The sequence below is a fragment of the Lepisosteus oculatus genome, chromosome 21, assembly GCF_040954835.1.
Source record: "Lepisosteus oculatus isolate fLepOcu1 chromosome 21, fLepOcu1.hap2, whole genome shotgun sequence".
Classification (NCBI taxonomy): Eukaryota; Metazoa; Chordata; class Actinopteri; order Semionotiformes; family Lepisosteidae; genus Lepisosteus; species Lepisosteus oculatus.
In genome coordinates this window covers 7,894,334-7,916,967 of record NC_090716.1, presented here as the reverse complement: position 1 = coordinate 7,916,967, position 22,634 = coordinate 7,894,334, and the positions used below count along the sequence as shown (strand labels likewise).

The 22,634-nt window shown below is 39.2% G+C and overlaps 1 protein-coding gene across 2 annotated transcripts; it reads right to left on the bottom strand.

The window, feature by feature from the left end:
• Positions 1 to 1,776: 1,776 nt before the first annotated feature.
• Positions 1,777 to 20,675, bottom strand: qser1 (glutamine and serine rich 1). Of its 2 annotated transcripts, none has more exons than XM_015338413.2 (13): positions 20,291 to 20,675; positions 13,513 to 13,616; positions 12,701 to 12,862; positions 8,771 to 12,463; positions 8,231 to 8,511; positions 6,878 to 6,994; positions 6,542 to 6,675; positions 5,894 to 6,117; positions 5,351 to 5,488; positions 4,893 to 4,990; positions 4,573 to 4,743; positions 3,615 to 3,710; positions 1,777 to 3,027 (listed from the first exon to the last, which is right to left on the bottom strand). In XM_015338413.2, exons 1-13 carry the CDS (start codon positions 20,395 to 20,397, stop codon positions 2,884 to 2,886), a joined length of 5,469 nt encoding a protein of 1,822 aa, XP_015193899.1. In that variant the 5' UTR covers positions 20,398 to 20,675; the 3' UTR covers positions 1,777 to 2,883. The 2 variants fall into 2 exon arrangements, with proteins under 2 accessions (XP_015193899.1, XP_015193900.1); XM_015338414.2 differs by having other exon boundaries at positions 4,597 to 4,743.
• Positions 20,676 to 22,634: the final 1,959 nt, after the last annotated feature.

Genomic DNA, 22,634 nt, shown 5'->3' with positions numbered 1-22,634 from the left:
GTTCTCTTCAGCAATAATGAAAAAGAGCAGCTATGTCTGATTTACATGAGCAGGTATGCATAGTAAATGTTAGGATTAAACAATTCATTACAAATCAGAAGGAAAAGGAATGTTTTCGGTGTAAGAGGAAGATGGAATGAGATTAATTTCAAAGATTTACAGCAGCACTGCATGTTTTCATTCAGATCTCTAAACTAAGATCGATACGATGGGTTGTTTGTGGTTAGGTGATAAAATAGTGAGTGTCCCACCTGAGAAATTAAATTAAGGGTTGGACTTTTTGCATTACTTTTTGTTTTAGAAAAACACGTCCAAGTCGCTGGAATTCACTCCCTGCAGAAGAGCAGTTTGGAAGCAAGTGCTATCACAGATGCCATACACGTTAATAGTGAATGACGTAATTCCAGAAGACCGGTGTGAAAGCTCTCTTTCTGGCATTCTGGGCGAGAAGCAACCACTGGGAAGGAGTCATGCTCTTGTCCACCCCTGACAAAATCTGTGGAACAATCTCCCCGAGAGCACTTTTGGGACCCCTAATTCCAAGATTAGGCAAAGAGCAAGCAGGTTTTAAGCAGACAGAGAATGTACAGGCTAGCTGCTCGTACAGTGAAACATTATAGAGCATGGAGTCTGAAATGGAATTCACACTTCTACATCAGATTTACAGAAAGAAGTTTGACTGTACACTGTGACAGCTGGTGGATGATTCTCCAAATCTACGGAATTCCAAGTAAGACTGTCAGCCTCTATGCGCAAATCTACAAACATCAGCCATGTTGGATTGGTTTCAAGTGATGTCTTGACTGCAGCAGGCCTGCATCTCATGCCCCCGCCTTTATTTCTTCTCACCATTGGTTGGGTTATGCAGCAATCATGAGACCGTCCCGGTGGAACACAGAAGCACAACCTCTTTACTTTTAGAAGTCCTTAATTTTGCTCCCGATTCTGCTATCATCTCTTCAAACTACACCCATCTCCAGGATAAGTCTGACCTAATAGGCTTGTAGGAAAAATAGACTGGTCTGCACACAAAAAAGAAAAAAACATGAGACATGAGCATGAGCATAAATCAACAACATCCCCAATTACCATTGAAGCAGAAGTGGTAGGGGTATGTTGAGGAATCTAACTTCTTTGGTAGCTTTATTAGTAATGTCAACAATGCCAAGAAGAACATCAAAGCCAGACTGAACAAAGCTTAAGTTGCTCTTGGCAGATTCTGTACCAGCTGGAAGGTCAAAACATGCAGTCTTAAGACCAGAATGAGAACTATGTCTAATTTTCCAAATGACAGCTGCACCAAGACATAACATGTCAACCAAAGTTGCTCATAATGGTTGGCGACCATTGGTTGCCATTATGGTTGCAAGACTTGTAACATCTACTGGCTAAATGAAATTTCTAATGAGGACCTGTACAAGAAGACTGGATTTCTGGACTTGGAGACAAGAAGCACTGTCATTCAGATTAAGACTCGCTGGTCTCAAAAACATACTAAGAATGTTCCAAGATCGAACACCAAAGGTTTCTCTAGGCTGGTCACCAGCTGAGTGACGTAAACAGGGCAGAAGAAAAACAACATGGAGCAGGGCTGTGGTGACTGAACTGGAAGATCTCAGGCTTACACAAGGTGTGGCACACTCCACAGCGCAAGACAGGGCTCCTGTCTCACATGGGACCAGCAGGATAAGTCATCTAGAATGCGATGAAGCTGACAAAGTCCAATACCTTCAAATACTACTGAGAGGATCTGGACAAACAACCACAACCTCAGTGTCCTCGTTTAGTAGGAAATTTATTTTCATGTATCAGAAAATAATTGCAGTGTGTAACACAGCTACACTTGAAAAGCAAAACTAGTCAAATACTGTATGCATATTCTGGTTAACATTGAAGCAAACTTGTATTAACAAAGAAAGGCGATTACCTCAAGATATATAGTATACAATATGTAATCAACATATAAATGTATAGGGATTTTTTTCTTGAATCCATGAAAAGTGTATTACAAAGATACATGAAACAAATTCAACCACAATATTTTCTTCTGTGAAAAATACAACTATTAGTGAGATAAAATGTACATTTGTAAAGAAAACAGTATAAAGGCAAATTCTTTTCGCTTTTATTCAAACAGAGAAAATAGTTAAGGTCATTGCATTTCATTACAATAAAATATGTCACAAAAAGCAGTATTAGGATTGCACCAACTCCGTGTTCAGACTTATAACCATTGTTATAATAAAAGGAGTCTTTAAAGCAAAAAAGTTGTTTTCTATATTATGTCAATTTCTTTCTTTAAAAGAATGTAATGACACACTGGCTCTCTTTACAAAATTTACAATATTCTATATAAATTTGGCGCTCCATTATAGAAATGGATGTTTTAATATATATTTATACTGTATATAATTACCCCCACCATTTTATAATTATTTCTTAATGACTGTCTAGAGGCAAAAAAATATTAAAGCGTTTCTTTTCTGATTTAAAGTGTTTTGATTCCTATGCTAGTAAATCGGTTCATACCTAGGGCTTGTTTTGCCACTTGATCTGTCACACATGTCCTACAAAAAAAGCATGTTACCGAAAAAGGATTACAAAGTAGAAAATTTATTTTTTCAAAAATGTTGGCCAGCATAAAATACATGACTTCTCATATTAAACAGAGCAACGGCAAACTCTGTTCTTCAGCACCATGTGCAGCATATCCATTATTGAAGCGAAAATGCCCACTTATAAGAGCTTGCCTGGCATTGCAGAATGCCAACATTACATTTCATTATATCTGTATTGTACATCATTAGTGCTTCACAAGTGTTTATTTTAAAACGTGACTTCGAAAGAACAACCAAGTTCTCTTCCACCCACCCCCCCGTCCTGCTATAAACAGGTCTGCTGTACTTGTGTCAGAAGTTCACCAAACTTTTCAAAGAGACTTTCTACCCATCTAGCATTTTTCATACAGAGCTGTACAGTCTCCTCCTGCCCCAGATCCTCCTCGCTCTGTTTCTGAAGCGCTGCAATCTGGGGAAAGAAACGTGCAATAGATTTGACTCGCTTTCAAAAAAGGCAAAAGGAAGATAGAACTACACTGGTCAACTGCTCAGAACATACCTTTCCAGAATGTGCAAAATTGTACCCTTTTAAAAAAAGGTATATGTTCACAGCCTTATCCCTAAAGCTAATAATCACTGCTGCAATTAACAAAAATCCACTAACATTGCAAGAGTACACCCAGTGTTTGTAATTGTCATGAACTTTTATAGACTAAATGCTATAAATTAGAAAATCATTTTATCCAAGAAGGACATGGAAAATATGACATTTTGGGGTTACGTGTCCATGCTTTTGTAAAGAGAATAGAAACATCAACATAAAATACATGCAAAAATCTAAAATGTTTAAAATTCCAATTACCTCCAGGGAAAACAAAGACACTGAAGCACAGCAGTGTTTGCAGCAGATTTTCCCTACAATTCCACATAGCATAAAAGTGGCAAGGAAAAAAACCTTTGATATGAATATGAAGTGATGTCTAAAAAGAATAAAAAAAAATCTTTCCAGTTTTTCTTCTGGGCAAATACCTCAAGGAAAAAGAACACTATACTTACCTCATCTTTACACATAAGGTACGTGTGATATTTGTAATGTTGGAGTGAATGGTATAATGAAAACCAGTGGGTTTTTTCCTTGTCCACAGTATATTCCTATAAAACAGGTTGAAGAAATATTTTATAGAGAGGTTATTGGTGCCTACTAAGATCTTCAGAAAAACTACTTTCGGAATCCTGCTCTGTATGCACTGTGGTGAAAACTACTCCAAAGCGAGCACTGTTTTTGCAATTGTTGTTCCCTAGGCTAGGAAAAAGCTGGCATGTTAAGGGAAAAAATATTAAGGCCAAGAAATTAAGTTGTAAACACATAAAAATCATCCCTCAAGTATTGTGTAGAATACAAACATAATTTAGTGTAATTAAACGCTAAATTACAGTAAGCGGTGCTTGGGCAATTTGTCATTTTCACTGGTAGGAAAACAAATTAAAAACAGGGGCTTCATTGCTTATCATAGACACCACCTAGTGGTCAATTTTATTTTTCCTTTGTTCTCTCTTGCATATCAAGACAAAAGCTGGTCACAACATTACACGGTGCAGCATAGATTTGAAAAGCTTTTAGTAGCTTTTAATGTGTCACGTGTTGAAATTCTTGCCCTTTTGCAATCTTTTTACAGCTTTTATCTTTTAAATTACAACCTGACCTAAAATACATTTTATGTTTAGTGACAATCAGACATTTGCAGTCCCTTCCACATTGGTTGAATTGTAGATGTTTCTGGAAAAAAAGTTAGCCTGTGAAAGCTATATAAAAACTAAAGGCTTTCCTAAAACATTTGGATTTCACGGACACATAATATAACTAAGGTATGTTACCAGTATATATCTGGTTTTCAGGAAACAAGAATTAGAGGAAATTGTATTTAACTCTCAGTTTCTGAAAATTGTTCTGAAAATATTTCCAAGCTTCTATAAGGTTATTTTATAAACTTGAAATGAAGTGTTTATAACTTACTTTAGTAAACTGTACATGACTTACTAGTGGTAATTTGCTGGAGGTTTTGGTTGGCCTAAGAGTTTTCTTGTTGTAAGCTTTCCCACTTAATCGGACTTTAAATGAAGAAGTTTCTCCATCCTTTTTCATGTCCGTTACTACTGATAATTCTGGAAAGCTGTCCAATGCATTCTGAAAGAGAAACAGCACAAGAGCACAAAGTTATCCATGTTTGGCATTCTAATTTGGAATAAATGTATGCTAAAGGCTTATGAAATGGCAGAAAACGAATGTTCAACTCCAGTCCACTCCGGAGTTTTCCGAATTTCAAAATTCAATACCTTGAACAGCTGTCCAACTCGAAGTTTGGGAAGCAGTCTCCTTCTGTTATCAGTGATCATACCATCAACTCTTTTCATGTGTGGAAGAAGCAGTTCATCTGAAGAACATTCAGAGAAAAATAAGTCAGATAGTCTGAAAGTAACTTTATGGAAATGTCCACTGGTTCAATGTCATTCCACAGAGATGTATTTTCTGCCAAACACTTGACATTATTAATCCAAAGTCATTCATTAATGTTCTCCCCATCACACAAACTGGACTTGCAAGGTAACATAAAATTAAGATACATTAAATATTTCTAACCCAAAGAAATTACTTTCCTTACAAAACTACAAGTCCAAAAGTTATTAGTTTTCTTTGTACATCTTGGACATTACAAGCAGATTTAGTTTTGAATAAACCTTCCAAGTCTGAGAACTTAAAACAAATGTCATGCTCTCTCATAATCGGTGCTCACCGCTCTCTTTTTCCAGTGCTTCCATCATATCAGCGTCCAGCGCGACACTGATTAACAGCTCCACATAGCTTTTGAAAGTCTCTTTCATGGTCCTGGTGTTCAAAAAACGAGTAGCGAAGGGAACTGGAGGAGTAAACTCTGAAAAACAAATATCAGGAGACATTGTTTCCAACATTAAAAGCAGCTGGGTAGAGGCAGTAAATTCAGAGCCTTCAAGATTAGATAAATTCTCTTTTACTTGGCACTTATGCCCTGACACAACAGTCCTTTCACTTTAACAATTAAGAAAATGTGTAATGGGAACTCTTTTCTTCCAGAATTAAAGGCCTTACTGAATCGAGCAGTCCATATTCATCACAGAGACCACAAAAAAAAAGACACGTACACTTGACAAAAAAAACTAACAAGAATTTCTTTATTAAAGCAGGAAGAAAAGAAAAATCCAGAGGATCCCGGAATCCCTCAGGATTCAGCGCTCAAAAAAAACAGAAAAGAGAGGAGCTGAGCGAAGCTGGTGGGAGAAGCAGCACTGTGACGACTCACCGTCGTCTTCGCTGACGGCTTCAGGAGAAGACTCGGAGGGGGATGAGGAAAACTCCTCCTTCCATTTTTTCCGCTTTTTGGGTGGCGGCTCCGCCTTGACCTTCGGCTGTTTTGCCTTGGGCTTGGCCGCGGAGCCTTTGCTCGAGGTGGGCTTGGGGGCCGCTTGATCGGAGGCCGGGGCAGAAACCGATCTGCTGCTGAGCACCGATTTGGACTGGCCGCCCCTGAGAAGAGCAGCAGGGAAGAAAAAAGGTGTGCTCATTACCCAAGATAGAACAATATAATCTGAGGCACTGGTGCATCATTCTTTTAGATTAATTTAAAACAAAGAAAAAAAGACTTGGGGCAGGAGGGACAGAACAGCTTGTTTTACAGTGGATGTGCCAGATTTGTTAATGCTGGCAGTTTGAGGATTTAAAATATCCAATCGAAAGTCCATTTCAGGATTGAGGATAATCCACCCACTGAAAATCCCACCTGCTCCTAAATGACACATGGGCATTACCAAAGGCTGGTGGGGTTTAACACCTGTCAGGGTTGTGAATGACATCAAATCTTACATCTTTCATCTTCCAGCTACAAGCTATGGGTGATTAAAATAAGAGCAGGCAAGCATGGCGGACACAATGTTCTCTTTGACTTTCATACCTCACTGAATGCATTGGTTTGCACCTTGGCTTTCTGTTGCAGACCCTGACGTACTCTCTCTTATTCACAGTGTCAATAAACTTCACGTACACTCTCCTATACTTGGTTTTTGCATCTCCAAAGTACCCAAGATACTGCGGAAAGGGGAAAAAAACCAGAATTAGGTAACTGCCTTCTGAAATTCTCAACATATAATACATCTTAATAACGAGGCAGCGTGAGAATGGGGAGCTCTTCATTTGGTTCAGAGTCAGGATCATCTTTACCATGATGAACTGTTACACATTTGTAAAGAATTCACTCGCTCCTGATGTGCCGATAACACACCACACTTACACTATTGGTGGCTGAAAAAACTCGGTTTCCGTCTCTCAGTTCAGGTACAAATTTCTGCAGCAACGCCTTTTGCACCTTCCAAATGGCTGGTGGCTCCCTTCCTGCTCTTAGTGTTATCTGTTAGATAGAAGAAAAAGGTCAACAGTCTCCCTATTTTAAGAGGACACGGAAAATGGCACCCTGAGGAATTCTGTGGACTCGGCTTTATGCAGGGTCTGTTATCTGCAATCAAATCAGTTAAAATACTATGCATTACTAATATATTAGATTGTGTTTTTTAATATAACATTGTTTAGGTTATATAGTTGCAAAACAATTTAGTTTTCAAAAATGTTTATGGATTCCAGAGAATCCAAGTGATTCCGTCGAAACTTCTGGTCATGGAATTCCCCAGGGAGTGGAAAGCCTACGTCTGACCAACATTAAAGCAGATTACGTGGGAAGAAGTGTTAGCAGACGTTTTATTTCCTTATTTCTTGCTACACTGACTCATTCATAAACATGTATACATTTCAAGGAGTTTGGATTAATTCTGAAGAGAATTCCCTGAACCCTCCCACAGCAAGCGGTGACAAGTAAACAATAAGATTTACATCTCCTGTTTAATGCAAATTGACAACATTTAACAAGGAAATAAAGGATTTTTCCAATTCAGATAAATCCTAATGAAGGACTTGATAGTATTCCTGTAAATTAAATTATTGTAATCAGAGTGAAAGACACGTGTTTAAAAAAACGTCTAAATTATCTGTTTTGAAGGGGGCAAAGTAGACTGTTTTTCTGATAGTAAAACTGTTACCCCACAGTCAACAAAAACCTGCTACTAATGTCGAATTTTTAATTATTTTTAATAAAGCACAAAAACTGATCTATCAATCAAAAATCAATGTGTAAGCTTTCACTCGAAGCTGTAACTATATATACGCATCTGGGATTTTAAGTCACAAACTCACTCATCATTCTGCTTACATATTTCCTTTTTTTCTATGAAGCTTAAAAACGTCTGCTGAAAAAGTGGTAGAAAGCAATTGGGCGAAGAAGTGCATATTTAAGACATGTCTCTCTTGGGGCACAGACTTCCTCACAAAAATGAGCATAATTCAACAGAACTCTTTCCGGAATTCATGTTGAAACAAATACACAAGTTTTTTCAGACTGCCTAGTGAGAGACATCTCTTCTTGTGGGGAAAATTATGCCATGTGAAAAATATAGTAACATATACAAAAAATGAATCAGATCAGGAATCACTGGGGGACAGAAATATGGCCGTCCATTCACTGACAGCTTTAAGTTCTTAAAGCGCCCTGAAAAGCAGTTGCCATTACAGCAATCACAAGCTGCATGTACAGTACCTTTAGGCATTCGATATCCTCAATCTTCACAACAAATTCATCTCGCTCCCTGTACATTCCCTCCCCTCCGCTGTCTGACTGATCTTCGTCCGTCAAGCCCTCAATAGCCACCGATGTCAGTTTGACCGCTAGCTGGTCAGAGGGAACGTCCTGAAGCTCATCTTGTGTTGGCGATTCAGTTGCGGCAGCTGGAGGTTCCTGGGACTTGAAGACGGAGGAAGGCATACTTGGAGATTGTTCTTGCTTTATTACAGCACCTAGAAGATTCGTCTCTGCAGCTTCTGTCGATTTACAATAAGAAAAGTGTGTGAGCATTTACAGAGAGTGTTATTTTTATTCAGATCCAAATGAACAACAAGTTACCATGCACACCAGAGTAATATACACTACAAATTACATTTTTAAAATCTGTATGATGGGAGCAGTTTTAATACTTAGTTTCTAACTATTAAGAGGATGGAAGTGCATTCCACTAAAAGAGTTGAAGGAGTCCCCTTTGCTTGCTTAATTTCGGCCAATGATGGATCTAGTCTTAGTTACCTGACTTGATCTTTTTCTCAGAGGGCTCATCCAATGCAGAAAGCGCAGAGGATATGCTCTTCTGAAGGTCCTGGTTCTTTCCAACAGAGTCATCTTCGTCAGAGGAAAACGACGGCAGTGTTTCCAAGTTCTTCTTGAGCTCATCATCAAGTCTCTTGGAAGGACTTATGCTATCAGGCTCTGGAGAAATCAACGGTGTTGCTAGAGGCTGAGGCTTCACAGGCAAGGGAAGAGGATAAGGGGGCCGTATGGAAGCCACAGGTGGCTTTCTTGTGCGATTGGGCATTCGTATCGGAGGAGACGAAAACTGCTGCTTAGGTCCCGATTTTAAAAAGTCTAAAAATGAACCTATGAATCCAGTTTTGACCTCTGGCTGCTTTTCCTCAACCTCCCGAATTTTTTGTCGTATTCTCTCCTGGTGCTGGTAGCTGTCATAGCAGCTGTCGGAGGTGGAAGGCGAATTGGTGTCGCTTCCCCTGGAGTTCTGTCGCTTGCCCTGGCCGCTTCGTTTCATCGGCTTCGCGTTGCCGTTTTCATCCTCTGCGGTCGGCTTCCCTGACCCCTTAGTCTTGTTTTTTTTCTTTGGAAGCCCGTCGGGAGAAAACTCCAGTATCGTCTCATCATTCTTGCTGTTCATTCGCCCTCGAGGCTGTACCTGAGCTTTGCCCCTTTGCTCCATCTGTGATTTTGCCTTGTTCAGGAGCCCAGTAGGGTCATACTCCTCATTGGCTAAATTAAATTCATTTTCTGATGCAGCACTTTCATCGCTTATGCTCCTGCCACTGGGAATGAAGTCAGGATCGTTATGGTTCAGAGCCTCATCATCGGGCACATCCTCATTTTCCTCTTCTGACTCGTGGTTCGTGCCTCTTGACTTTTGTACAGATGACACATTCCTATCGCCAACCTCGTGCCTAGAGTTAGCTGATGGAGCGGTCAACCCAGGCTGTATGTTTGAATCTTGCAGCCCCTGGTGCTCAAGGCCTGAAGCCTTGGGCTGCACCGCTGACACTGAGTGCATACCCATATTTAACTGCCCACCATTTAGAGCCATGCTCATATTCTGTGGGTTGGCAACACCAGAATGCTGGGAGGTGAAACTGGGAGAAACATGCCTTGCCTCGACAACCTGAAAAGGAGTCTTTGAGTCAGCTGGGCTTGCAAGCGAAGGGATTTCACCTTCTGAGGAGTTTGGTTTGACAAAATCCTGAGGAGTAACCCCACATGCTGCAGCAGTGGCAGCTAAAATATCGTCCACGTTGGAAAGGATGTTCCTCTCATCTGCCAGCAACATTGAATCGGGAAAACAGATGGAACTGAGAGCAAAGTGGTGCTTAGATTCATGCTGACTTGGTTGGCTATAATTATCTTTTGGAGACAAATGCTGCTGTAGCGATTTTGAAGACTCTGTAACATCCATCTTCAAGACCTCTGAGCTGGGAGAAAGAATCTGGTGTGACTGATTTGGCCCACCATTGGAGTTAATAATCTGATCATCCATCTGTAGATATTGGGCTGGAATCTGCTGCATCTGGGATGATATCTTAGAAGGATCAATGCCCGAGTGCAGTAAAGACTGTTGGAGAAAAATCATCTGCAAATCTCGGGAGGGCTCCAGAAGCACCTGAGCACTTGGCAGACGTATGTGTTGGGCTTGTCGTGTGGCATGATTCTGACCCTGTTGTTGTTGCTGAGCACTGATAACTTGTGCCTGATGGTTCTGTGATCTGGAGTCTGGTACCTTATGCAACAATGAGTGCTGCTTTAAATCTTCAGCACTTATGGTAATGTGTGCCGGTTGTGTTAAATTTGAATTTTTCTTAATGTCTTGACTTACTCGATTGTTGGCACCTACAATATGTTGCCCATGGTGGCTCATTGAAGTCATCCTATCTCCTTTTTTAGATTCCTGAAGTGTAAGGCCAACCATCTGATCTTCAGGCCGTGAATTACTCCGGATTACACTCTGTGAATTGTACCGGTCATCTGTCTTTGAGACAATATATGGTGTAGTTTGGTCTCCTATTGCGCTTTCTGCAAGTGTCTGGGCTGAAGCCTCAAGAGAGGCCTGCTGCAAAGCCTGCAGGTCCTGAATGGGAAATTCATCTTCTTCCTGCTTAGAGGGGACAAACAAATTTGAGTCTGATTTTCTTTTACCATAGGATGGCTTTAGGTCAGCTGATGGTCTGTTGTTCGGTAAGGCCTGGGAATGGGAGGAGGATGTAAAACTAGGCGACTGGACTGGAGGCAGGTACTTCTGAGATTGTGGCGGTGATCCGTTTTTTGTCTGGCTGCTGGGCGAAGAATGCATTAGCATATAGTTCTGGGTAGGGCTCGAGGCTGGCAAATTTTGGGCACGAGTGGAAGAGAAGGAGAGGGACTGTGAGGTCAGAGTAAGTGATTGTCCTGAAGCATAGCTCTGTGAGGGGCTAACGGACGAAAGACCCTGGGACTGTGCAGAATAGCTCACAGTAGGCATACCCTGAGAGTGGCTGGAAGAATAGCTTTGAGATGGGTTAACCGAGCACAGATCCTGTGCCTGAACCACGTATTCTTCATTATGTCCAACTGTAGACAACACCTGCTGCTGACTGGAAGAGTAACTAAGCGTCTGACTCGCAGAAGTCAGGTTTTCTGATTGGCCAGAGAAAGAAGTAAGAGTTTTATATAAAGAAGGCAACTTCTCTGACTGACTGGAAGAATAAACCTGTGAGTGGCTGACGCTACTGGACATGGCCTGTGAAGTCACGTAGTTTTGCGACTGGCTTACAGACATTAAGCTAGGCAGCTGTGCAGAGGTGTAGACCTGTGGCTGGCTGGCTATTACTGTACTCTGTTTCTGCACAGGGGAGGGGTAACTCTGAGGCTGAACATCAGGAGATACACTTTGGGATTTAGAGGTCTTTGAGGAGGGCTGGGTGTGCTTTGTAGAACAGTCTTTTGCTTTTGTGTTGGATGCAGATGAAAATCCTGGGGAAGGGATGGATGATGGATATGCCTGAGTTTGCTCCAGTGTGGCTTGAGATGTCTTTTGCTGTGGTCCTCCATTGCTCACCTGAGTAGTGTCTCCGATTGGGCTGCAGGGCATGGCTGATTGCCTTGACGGATCCTGGAAAGCGACTTCGCTTCCACTGGTTAGGTAACCTTGCAAAGAATGCTGAGTGCTGGACAACTGTGCCTGAACTGACTGGGTACTAGAAGGCCTCTGATGGTGCTTGATAACACTACATTCCCGCTGAAGTGCTCTTTCGATGGAGGTGGCTGAACCTGTGAAGACCGATGTGCTGTAAGGTTGAGTCGCCTGCTGTGCTCCTCCCAAGGACGAGGGTAGCAAACTGAACTGAGGTTGCAAAAGATGAGGGGCCGATTCTTGGGCTGAACGATATGTTGAGGACTGTGGTGGGAGGCTGGTACTCAATACAGTGCTCCCAATGCGGTCAAATGCCAAAGCAGTCGGGACAGTGCCCTGGGTTGACTTGATCTGCAGCAAAGGATCGTGGGGGGACAACAGGCCATTAGACGAGGGGCTAAAAGCTGCATCCTGAAGTGTCAGAGATGGAGTAGTGGCAAAGTTCCTTGTGGTGAACGTGTTGGGATGCTGATAGGCAGAGAGAGCTGATGTTGGGGGGAACGTTCCTGAAGCTGGTATTGCTCCGGTAACAAACAGCTCTGTAGCCGCCGATGAATGCATGCCTAACGGAGGAAAGAAAAAAACATCAATGATCGTGACACTTAAAGTATGCCAATCATGCGTGTCCCTATGTTCACGATTAATGAGCCACAAAGGCAGCACTGAAGGAATTAAGGAAACTCAGGAACATTTTCAGGGAACACCTGGCAATTCCTCTCTGACCGCAGAACCCTCAGAACACCTGAGATGTTCCAGCCAAACACTTCGCTCTGACAACATGCAGGAGGTCCCAGCTGTACCTGTCTGCCAGGATGGAGTCCTGAACTGTGGGAGCAGGGCGGCTGCTGCTGGTCCAGCCTGTTGGTTCCGGGACTCGATAGCAGAGAGGAAATTCATGACTGATGTTTCAGTAGTGTTACTGCCAGCAGTGTGCAAACCTGTGTCAAATATTCCCGACAGTCCTAGGGGAAAAAACAAATCCCAACAACATGCAGGTGTAGGCATAAGACCATGAGAGATACAAGTGAGGGGTGGAAATTTAGCTTGCTTACTTGCTAATGGCTAAACGATCTGAGGAACTCCTCCAGTCATTTCCTGAAGGAAGTCGGAGTAGCAGATGCAGCAACACTGCAGGTTAAGCTTGCTCTAAATGCTAACAACTTTTTGCATAATAAGTGCCTCCTATTCTCATATTTAAATGCTTTTCCAGTTTCCACTTGTGTCCCCTGGTTCATGTTTCATGGATTCTTAAGTTCATTATTTTGACTTTGTCAATACTTTTGAGGGTTCTGAAAAGTTGAATCAGCCCTGCTTATTTAATTTGTTCAAGACTAGAACAAAACAACTTTTTATCGTCTGTGTAGTTCAGTCCTTTAGGCCAAGAAATATACCTGGCCACATTTCTATAAACAGATTCCAGAGAAGCAAAGGCCTTTTTTTTGTAGGAAGGTGACCAAAACTGTACACAGAACACTAAACGTGGTTTTAGCAGTGTTTAAAAAATGTAACATGACATTAAATTCTGAAATTTTAAATTCCATAGTGACTGAAGTTGTCTTCCGAAACCTGGAGGATCAAGGCCTTGCGGGACTACTGCTTTGACCTCTCTCACCTGTGGCATGATGTGCAGCAGCATATGAAGGGAGCTGATGGGAAGCAGCATAGGTCTGTCTGTGGAGAAGCTCTGTTTCAGGATGCGTAGCTCCATAGCTCAAACTGCACAGTGAACAACAATGCGAAGTCAGAAAGGCATAATCTCGGAAGATAACAGTCAACAGAGCTTTACCTCAGGCACTGAGAGTGCACATTTAATAAAACACAACAGATACGCTGTCAAAGCTGAATTCTCCAAGGGTGCTTTAATTTGCACGACTGCAAAATTGCACTTAACCTGTAAGCTAGCTGTAGTATCCTAGAAATGTTTTACTAAAGTATATATAGAAAAATTGATGCTTTAAACCATGGAAGGTTGAACATTAGTAATCAATAAACCTTACAAATACATTACAGATAATCCAGTGTTCTGACATTCAGTAAAAGGCAGGCCACTTTAATTAAATCATCTATTATTCTGGGTCTGACACATTTCTTACCATACTGTTCCTGTTTTCACTGGGTACTGCGTCTGTATGTAGCCCATCCCTTGCAATTATCAGCAATAAACCTAAGAACATTTAATTAGATCGATCTGGAGTTACGTGATCCTTCTCAAACCAGATCTCACACTGCTCATAAATACAGGTTGAGGAACTTAGCTATTTTGTCTGATTACAGGCCTTGATTCATAACTTGAATACATCATTCTTTCACCTGAACCTTTCTTTCACAGATGTTTCCAAATCCTATTTGAAAGAATACATCGCACAACATGTTAACTCTTGTTTGGAAACATACACTAGAGAGCAAGTTCAATGCTCTTGTTAGTTCCTATTAGTCCAGCAGTTTATATCTTCCATTAAAAGTGACCCTGTGACTTTTATAAATTACATACAAGAGGTCCTTCCCATCAAACGGTATTGAGTACATTTTGACACAATCACAACCGCTACAACATAACTGCTACAACATTATTTGGAGAATGTAATATATGTCTGGAAATGTATCACTTATTCACATTTAAATGACAGTGCATTTGTGAGTACAGAAAACAACCACAGGCCATGAAGTGTAATCGTTTCTATGTTGTTGGCCAGTCTGTCTTAAACACCAGAAATCCTTTCCTTGGCAGGGAAAATAAATCCAAAACATACATCTCAGTTCAGACCTAATTACAGGCCAAAGTAGAAGAGATTAGCATTAAAATGTTTCTCCATTTATGTTTATATAAAGATCTATTCGATTCTTAAATATTACACTCTAATGAAGGTCACAGCTGAGAAGAATTTCACTTGGACTGCCTTTTGGCCAACAGATATACAGTGCATCATGAAGAATCTTAAGAAATGCACATTAAAAAGCAAGCGGAGGAGAACTCCATCCTCTTAATTTTCAGTAACAAGAGGGCAGTGGTTTTGCATTTTACTCTACCATTTGTTGACAAATACAGAAGGATTTGTTTTACAAAAGAGATTAGGTGTTTATAATCTTTTTCGTAAGCTTTAACACAACAGATGTAACCTATCTAAAGAAAGCAAACATCCACATATTTCTTTTGTAGAAAAGGTAACATCAGCAGTACCACTAGAGTTACAACATAGTATCCAATGTGCAGAAAGATACCTTCAAAAAAACAAATGAATTCAAGATATTGTATGATACATAACGTTATGAGTATGGTTCTGTTATGTTGTATTATAAACAACTGAACTTGGGCAGATAAAAAATAAAGTACAACTATTTAAGTCCCAGTACACTAAGGGCTCTTATGATTGTTTTGTCATTTTAGGGAGGTCAAGAAGTGACCTTTATCATATGAATTTTTGAAGAACCAACCTGTTCCCAGCACTCATGTGAAACCGAAAAGGTTTTTTTTTTCTTAAGCAGACCAAGTTCCAGTTAATATTAATATAGATTTGTTAAATCTGAAGAGGAAGTCAATTTCCCAAAAGGTCACATGTTCTGAGGCATTAAAAGCACCAATGTTTTTTAGATGTAATACCTAAAAAAGGTTTAGACAAGGCAATAAAATGTTTATTTAATCCAGCAAGTAAAGGATACTAGGAAAGCTTTGTGCACCAGTAGAAACATGTCTTTCTGAAAACAATTACATTACACAAACCACATGACGAGCCAAGTCCTATTCTTGTTTATTATTCACATTTTAGAAAACAAAACAAAAGCTGGATTTGTATAATGAAAAAAAAACTTTAGAATTTTTTCCAACAGTTACATGACTGATTTAGTGAATGTTTTCATGTGCATCATCTGAGGCCTGTGCTCACACTTACCTAGTGCTGTTGTCTGTAAATACACATGGCCTGTGAACTCAAAGTAGGCATCCAGTCAGTAAAAAAAAGATCAGTACTTCAAAACACACTGACTCACTGTGATTTCCGGAAGATAAACTATATCCTTAAAGAGCGTTTCAGCTGAGTCCATTAGTGTCTAATAATCATAGCCACAAGGCAAATAAACCATTAAAAGATTGTGGATCAGACAAAAAACAGTGTCTTTTCTAGGATTTTTTTTCCAGTATCATTCCTAACTGTTATCGGTACACAGTACAAATTAAATTCTCCAAGCCATTAAATTATATGGGCTTCAAAATGCTCCAGACACAATTTTATACTCTTGTAGCATGTTTGTTGTGAATTCGATCAACATTTCAACAATAATCATTTATAAAAGCAAACTTTACTTTGGTTAGTAAATACTAAATGGGCCATTATTGTTAACACCTTTCACAGTAAGACAGAAGTCAAACGAGACAACAGATATGTTCTCACAATTTAAATCATTAAAGAATACTTTAATCAGCTTCCTAACAACCGGTTTTCTGGATTTTTCCATCTGTTGCAGCAGTGCAATATTCATTGTACTGGCAAAAACTTCCAAGATAAAACCATTTCTTTTTTTCAGTCTTTTTAAGGTCCTTTCCATTTGCTAACTAAACATTAGGCCACAGCTCTCTTATCCTGAATCTATATCTATGATACACTGCTGAATCACATTGTTTGAAGTGCATTTCAAACAAAATGATTTTAAACATAATGTTGTAAAGAGTGAAATAAGAGATGCTTATTAATGTGAATGAGGGTTTTGCCTAGTGTTTGCTTGTCACAGAAACATTAAGAATCTAGTCCATCAAATATACTGATGCCAATATAAAAGTTATCTTATTTTTGTGCACACGAGTGCACTTCTGTAAGTGCAGTGCAGTCTTGAAGAATAAAGAATATCATATCCTTTAATTCTATCTAGTCTGCACATCACTAACACATGCAGCACTAGAAGAATAAGGCGTCTCCTTTGCAATATTAATTTGGTACATTCTTTTGTTACTTAGATCAATCCACCAGTGAAAAATTACATCACTTGAAACAATTTGCAAAAGCAAATCACAAGAGTGTCTGTTTTGTGTATTTCATAAGGTTGTCACGAACCACTCCATAACTCAATGATATTTTATGTTGTATTTGAAGGTTGACTGAAAATGATCATATTAAAGCTTGGGAAAAGGCTCAGATTTTTCTTTCGCTCATGTGATCAGTGACTCAAGATATGAACAGGACCTGTAATCACTGTCGTCAATGCTTTGCTTTCAAGAAAATGCATACTTTTCCTGAAATTCGGAATCACAAGCACACTTTACCTATGCTAAGGCTCTGAAGTTACATTATACATTCCTAAACCAGTGAACAATAACAGTGAGCAGTAAAAAAATCAAACAAAAATTGTGGCGCGTCCTTACTTGATACATCTTCAAATGTGCATCAACGTTATATTGTTACACAAAAAATACAGTTTTAGCAGATGTGCTTCTGAATTATTTTTTTACATAAAATATTTACTTTTACTGTACACATTCCTTCCTCTTCTGAACCTAGCATTTACTCATTCATTCTGTTACGTGAAAAGCTGTGGTATCTCACCCTCTTTTAACAATTCATCCTTGCACGTTTGTAATTAAGCCATTGCGATCGCTTTTCTATGCCCTGTGCACTGCAAATGTAGCTTTCCAAGTTTGTTGCAGTTCCTGAAATTAGGGAAAACCCTGAAATTCCTCCAGCATGCTGAACAGTAAATATGTGACCAAAAAGGCCTTTGGTCAAGAGTCCCTCTCAGAGTACACAGTATCACTATTTGACAAGACCTAAATCCCTTCACAACCAGCACACTGACATATTTGAAGTGACCTTATCATGTCAAGGAGGATGTGCACTGAAAACAACCTATAAACAAAGGCAGACAAATTGTGGCGATTGCCTCCAGATACAGTATGTGCACTGACATTCATATTCAGGAAACAGCAGGGCTGAAACCTTTTCCTTCTCTCTCTTTCCCCCCCAGTGCTGACTCGGAGCAGATACTGGAAAGTGCTTTAAAGAACCTGATCAAATATCAGTAGACAAGAAAACACAGCCCTCATGCACGTGTTGAACCTACTGTAGACACAGAGTACAGAACAAAGCACAGTGGTGGCGCCAAAATTTACATTTGAGCTATAATCTTTGCTTTTTTTTTTTTAAGAGTCTTATGCACTTAAAACCAGCAATAGAGAAGAATAGCTGTGAGCATAATTACCCTTCCCTTTTCCCAGCGAACATACATTACACTTTTAATGCAGTTTTTGAAATAAAATCCATCTAATGATGTACTTCATGTACTGTATCAGAGCCCATGACCCTCTTTGCAATCCTTATTTCAACCAAAAGGAATCCGATGTGAAATTTCCGTTCGATTTTGAAAATTACTGAAATAATATTAGAATCCCCGCTGCAGAAGTTCAGTCTGGTGTTGTGACACTTTAAGTGAGAAAGGTATTCATGCTATTTATTACGTTTTTATGTTGATTTACTTATTTCCCAGCTGGTGTCAGGGCTGGTGAGGCCCTGCTAGTCATGACACAACAAGGACTTGACTTTATTTCTTTGCATTTTGTTCCAGGTACATGTTCACTAGATTAACTATACTGAGTTACCTCTGCAACTCAGCACTTTTGAGATTTTAGCTACTCCTGTGTTAGACTTAACCCTTGAAACATATCAACCTGGTTATAGCATGTCTGCAAGATGAGTGTTGTTGACTGCTCTTCCATTCCACAGAAATGTTTGGATATATCAAGCTGAACAATGAATGTTTACTCAAATGTTCCACATTAACATTGAGCATACAAATCATGATTTTTATCAGGAAACAAAAGGATATAGCCTAATTAATTAAAATGTGGTCTGTATTATGATACAGAAATGTTTGCAGACTGCATTCAGTTCAGGAAATATTGGGCAAGTACAATTCATATACACAGACCTGCTATTTTAGATTTTATTTTCACTTTATGTGAAAACAGTTTAGGATTGTACTGTTTCTAAAGCTGGGCTTTGTGAAAGTGCTGTAGTTACTTTGTTACAATGTAGTAAAATCTTGAGGGTCCGATTTTTAGCTACAAACATAATTTTCCAAATCAGGCAAAGAAGAACCATAGGACTCCCCACATGACTGCAGCTTCAAAACAGAATGATGCAACTATTTTTATTTTCCAGGTAAAATAATATACAGTGGATTTAATCTTTGAAGATGCGCGTTTAAGAGCGTTTTCAGTTTTTGTTAATTCGGAACAAACACAAAAGTCATTGTCATCATTAATACTATTGCTTAGCCTATCACTGTACCCTGGTATATTTAAACGTTTGCTATATGTGGATGACACTTTAATAAGAGCAAAGCAAAATCGTGTCATGTTTTTTCCCCATCTCTTCAGGGCAACTCCTTTTTCTAATTCTGCACGTCTACATGACTTCTCCATAATGGGCCATGAAGGAATATAGCACGACACCGCTCCGTTAAAAACTGATACAACAACATCAACAACAACAAAAAATGACAACATTAACTGACTTCAAATGGGTTTCTTCCTAAAATAGCAAACCAAGGGTATTCTTTTCTCAGAAAACGGGACAAGCAAGGTCACTGTTATCGCAGATAATAAAAATCAATGTGTATGATCTGTACTGCAATTTTTAATTTCCAAACAATGCAGCCTTTTATGTTGACAAACAAGGCCACGCCTCCACGGAGGACCTCTTTTGCTACGTGTTACTCTTAATTTAGTAAAAATAGTTATTTCAACAAACAAAATTCCTAATACGTAATCATATTATTGGATATGGACGAGTTTTTATATATACACTCAGTCCAGTGGTTAACTACACAATCAAATCCGCCAAAGTTCCCAGAAACAAATTAAATACATCTGATTATTTTATGTATCCATTTGTTGACAATAAGCAGTGCGGTACTAAACACTCTCGTGTGCTACACGTTGTCTGTTTCAGGTTAGAACTAATGTTTTTGAAATGAAGAAAAAAAGCTGTGTCAACTTGTGGAAAAAAAAACCTTACTCTTCGTATACACATGAAAGACACAGACTAATGTTTATTCGTTTTGATCGGATCAAATGCACAGTTCATAATTTTCACAATTCACAGAACTTCAATGGTGAGCGTATCTAAATACAAATATTCCTTTCTGTTTAATGGCAATTAAGTTTCAACATTGTAATAAGTGTCACAATGTAGCGCAGCGATTTCCCCAAAGTCCACCATTTCCATTTGCAAACAGATGCCTAACTCGGTACAGTGAGTGATTGCACGAAAGACGATATTTTTTAACTCGGTGTCCTATATAAGACGGCACGCAAACTTAAAAAAAACTCGACATTTTGTTGCGCTAGGCCTTACATCACCGGGATTTTCTTTTTAAGATGAGCCGCCCTCCCCTTCTCCTCTTACCTAGGCTTGATGCTTGCGGTGCTGCGCTCGTAGGCCCAAGCTGCGGTCTGTGCTGGTGAAGCCAGCGGGTCTGTAAAGCTGGAAGTCGGGTAGTTCCTGTCCATCATCCGGAGAAGATTGGGAGTGATGCACTTCCCCCGTAGAGCTTTCTAAAGCACGCACACATACAAGCACAGGGCCAGCCAGAAACAATCACATTGTCTCGGAGTATAGATCGGGAAACGCAGACTCGCTAAGCGATGGCACAGGGGGGAATCCACACAGTGACTCTTGATAGATCAGATTATTGTATGATGATTATTATTGTTCCTGTCTCTCACTCAGTCATGATGTTAGAACTGCATGGTGCTACTTGGATCTGATCCCCATGTTGGTTTATTTCCCAGGATGCACCTCCTACCAGCTGGGTTGCAAGCAAGTTACAATCTTTATCTGTCATTGAACTTAAGGGAGAGGCAGGTAATTCTTCGGAGCTGTGTGAAGTTGTGTAACAAATAGGAAAAGGAAGACACGAATTTTACATGTACTTTAGACAATTATATGTATTCCTCCCCAAAGAAAATTGCAATGGTTCAAGTCAGTTGTCATATGTAGACGATATAAATGAATTTAACAAGCTCACTGCTGGGGGATACAATGAACCAAAATAATTAAAGTGTGACTTATTTTTCATGTCATACATGTTTATTTTTTACTTTCTGTAAAGGCCAAGACAGAAGCATTCTTTGCCATGTCAGTCTTTGTGTAAAATGATGTAAAAACACAGCTTTTAATTAAGGTTTTAACACATCAAGTAGCAGGGTTCTCACTGTGTTCATAAACACGTATGGCTACAAAATAAAATGCAATGGTGATCTTCATTTGTGTCATCGTAATTTGTTGTTTACAAAATAGGGTGCATAATAGAAAATCATGTGCACATACAGCGTAAGTTTAATATTAGATTATAAAATGTAAAGCACAATTGAATTTACAGAGCTGAGTACACTCCAGATGAAATGTTACATTTTCATACCAGACCCAAATCTCCTAATGACTCCAAGCAATACTCAAGACTCAAGCCACCATTCTGGGTTAAATTTTTGCATGTCAAAAAAGTGTCTTACAATGACTAATATCATTGTAATACATGCATTTGTAACGTTATAGTATTGTAATATTTTCAGTCATATTTATATAATTTTCATATTATAATATGAAATTCCAATTGACAGAGACTCACTTTGATAGCAGGTTGTTGATGTAAGACTCAGTTGCAACCAGATATTTGAGGCCAGATCTTAGAAATGTAACTGAAAGCAACTCTGAGAACTGGCAAATATGAACTTCCAGAACAGTTTCAATTGACATTATAAAACAATGTATGCTTACAGTGATTTGGAAAGCTTAAAATTGCTTATGTATTTTTTTCTTCCAAATATAATTAGGCAAATAAGCCCCAGATTCCCTGTTTGTGATTCCTCATACTTTGCATTATTAACAGTTCAGTGGAAATACAAACTAGATTGTTATTTTTTAAAATAAATGTTAATACTACACTGTACACAGGTCAAAGGCTTAAGTAATCATTAGAAGCCATTAGACGCAGTCATTAAAAGGCTTCTAAAGCAAGCTTTAGAAAATACAAAGATATGAAAGATGTATCTGTAACCTTAAATGATTTTCTGCACCTAAAATTGAGATACAAATTATTATACTCTTTTTTAAATTCACATATATTATTCAACTAACCAAAAACAAATACGCAATCTAATGTACCCACACATTTAGTTAAAACTAATCATTATATCTGTGCCAGTTTTAATTGAATTGTTGTCCTTGAGCGTTAATGAGTTTATTTGTTGAATATATGTATGGTGTTGCAATTAAAGATTCAGGATAATTTGTTTAATATCCCAGGTGCATTTCCCTGTGCCATCTGGAGTGGAAGTCACAAATTTGCATAGAATAGAACTGTGATTCATATTCTAATTACTGTGCTAAACTGAACACATTCACTTTTTATGCAGCATGATTAGCTTTGATTGGGTCTTTGATCTTTAAGACCAACTTGCATGTTTAATTTACCTCTGGGAAAATGCATTTCATTGATTTCATGTTTTCATGCTTACATACAGGATAAATCAAGGAGGCACTTTCTCAATCACTATTCTGTGAGAAGATGAGCAGTGGGATCAAATGATTGCTCATCGCGGACCTTAGTCAGGGCACAGACGTGATATTTAAGGCCGTACAGTAATTTTGATAAATAACTAATTGTTTCTATCAGAAAAGTGTTTTCATACATATTTAGACAGCTGTCGCACCAAGTTCAATTTGTATGAAATTCTATTTCATATTATAG

What these genes read in the sequence shown, in the direction of transcription:
- qser1 (XM_015338413.2), bottom strand. Translation starts at nt 20,397, where the DNA reads ATGATGGACAGGAACTACCCGACTTCCAGCTTTACAGACCCGCTGGCT. An exon ending in ACCGCAAGCATCAAGCCTAG is followed by an intron (nt 13,617 to 20,290) that starts GTAAGAGGAGAA and finishes TTCACTGTGCAG; the next exon opens with TTTGAGCTATGGAGCTACGC. An exon ending in GTCATGTACAGTTTACTAAA is followed by an intron (nt 3,711 to 4,572) that starts GTAAGTTATAAA and finishes CCTGTTTTATAG; the next exon opens with GAATATACTGTGGACAAGGA.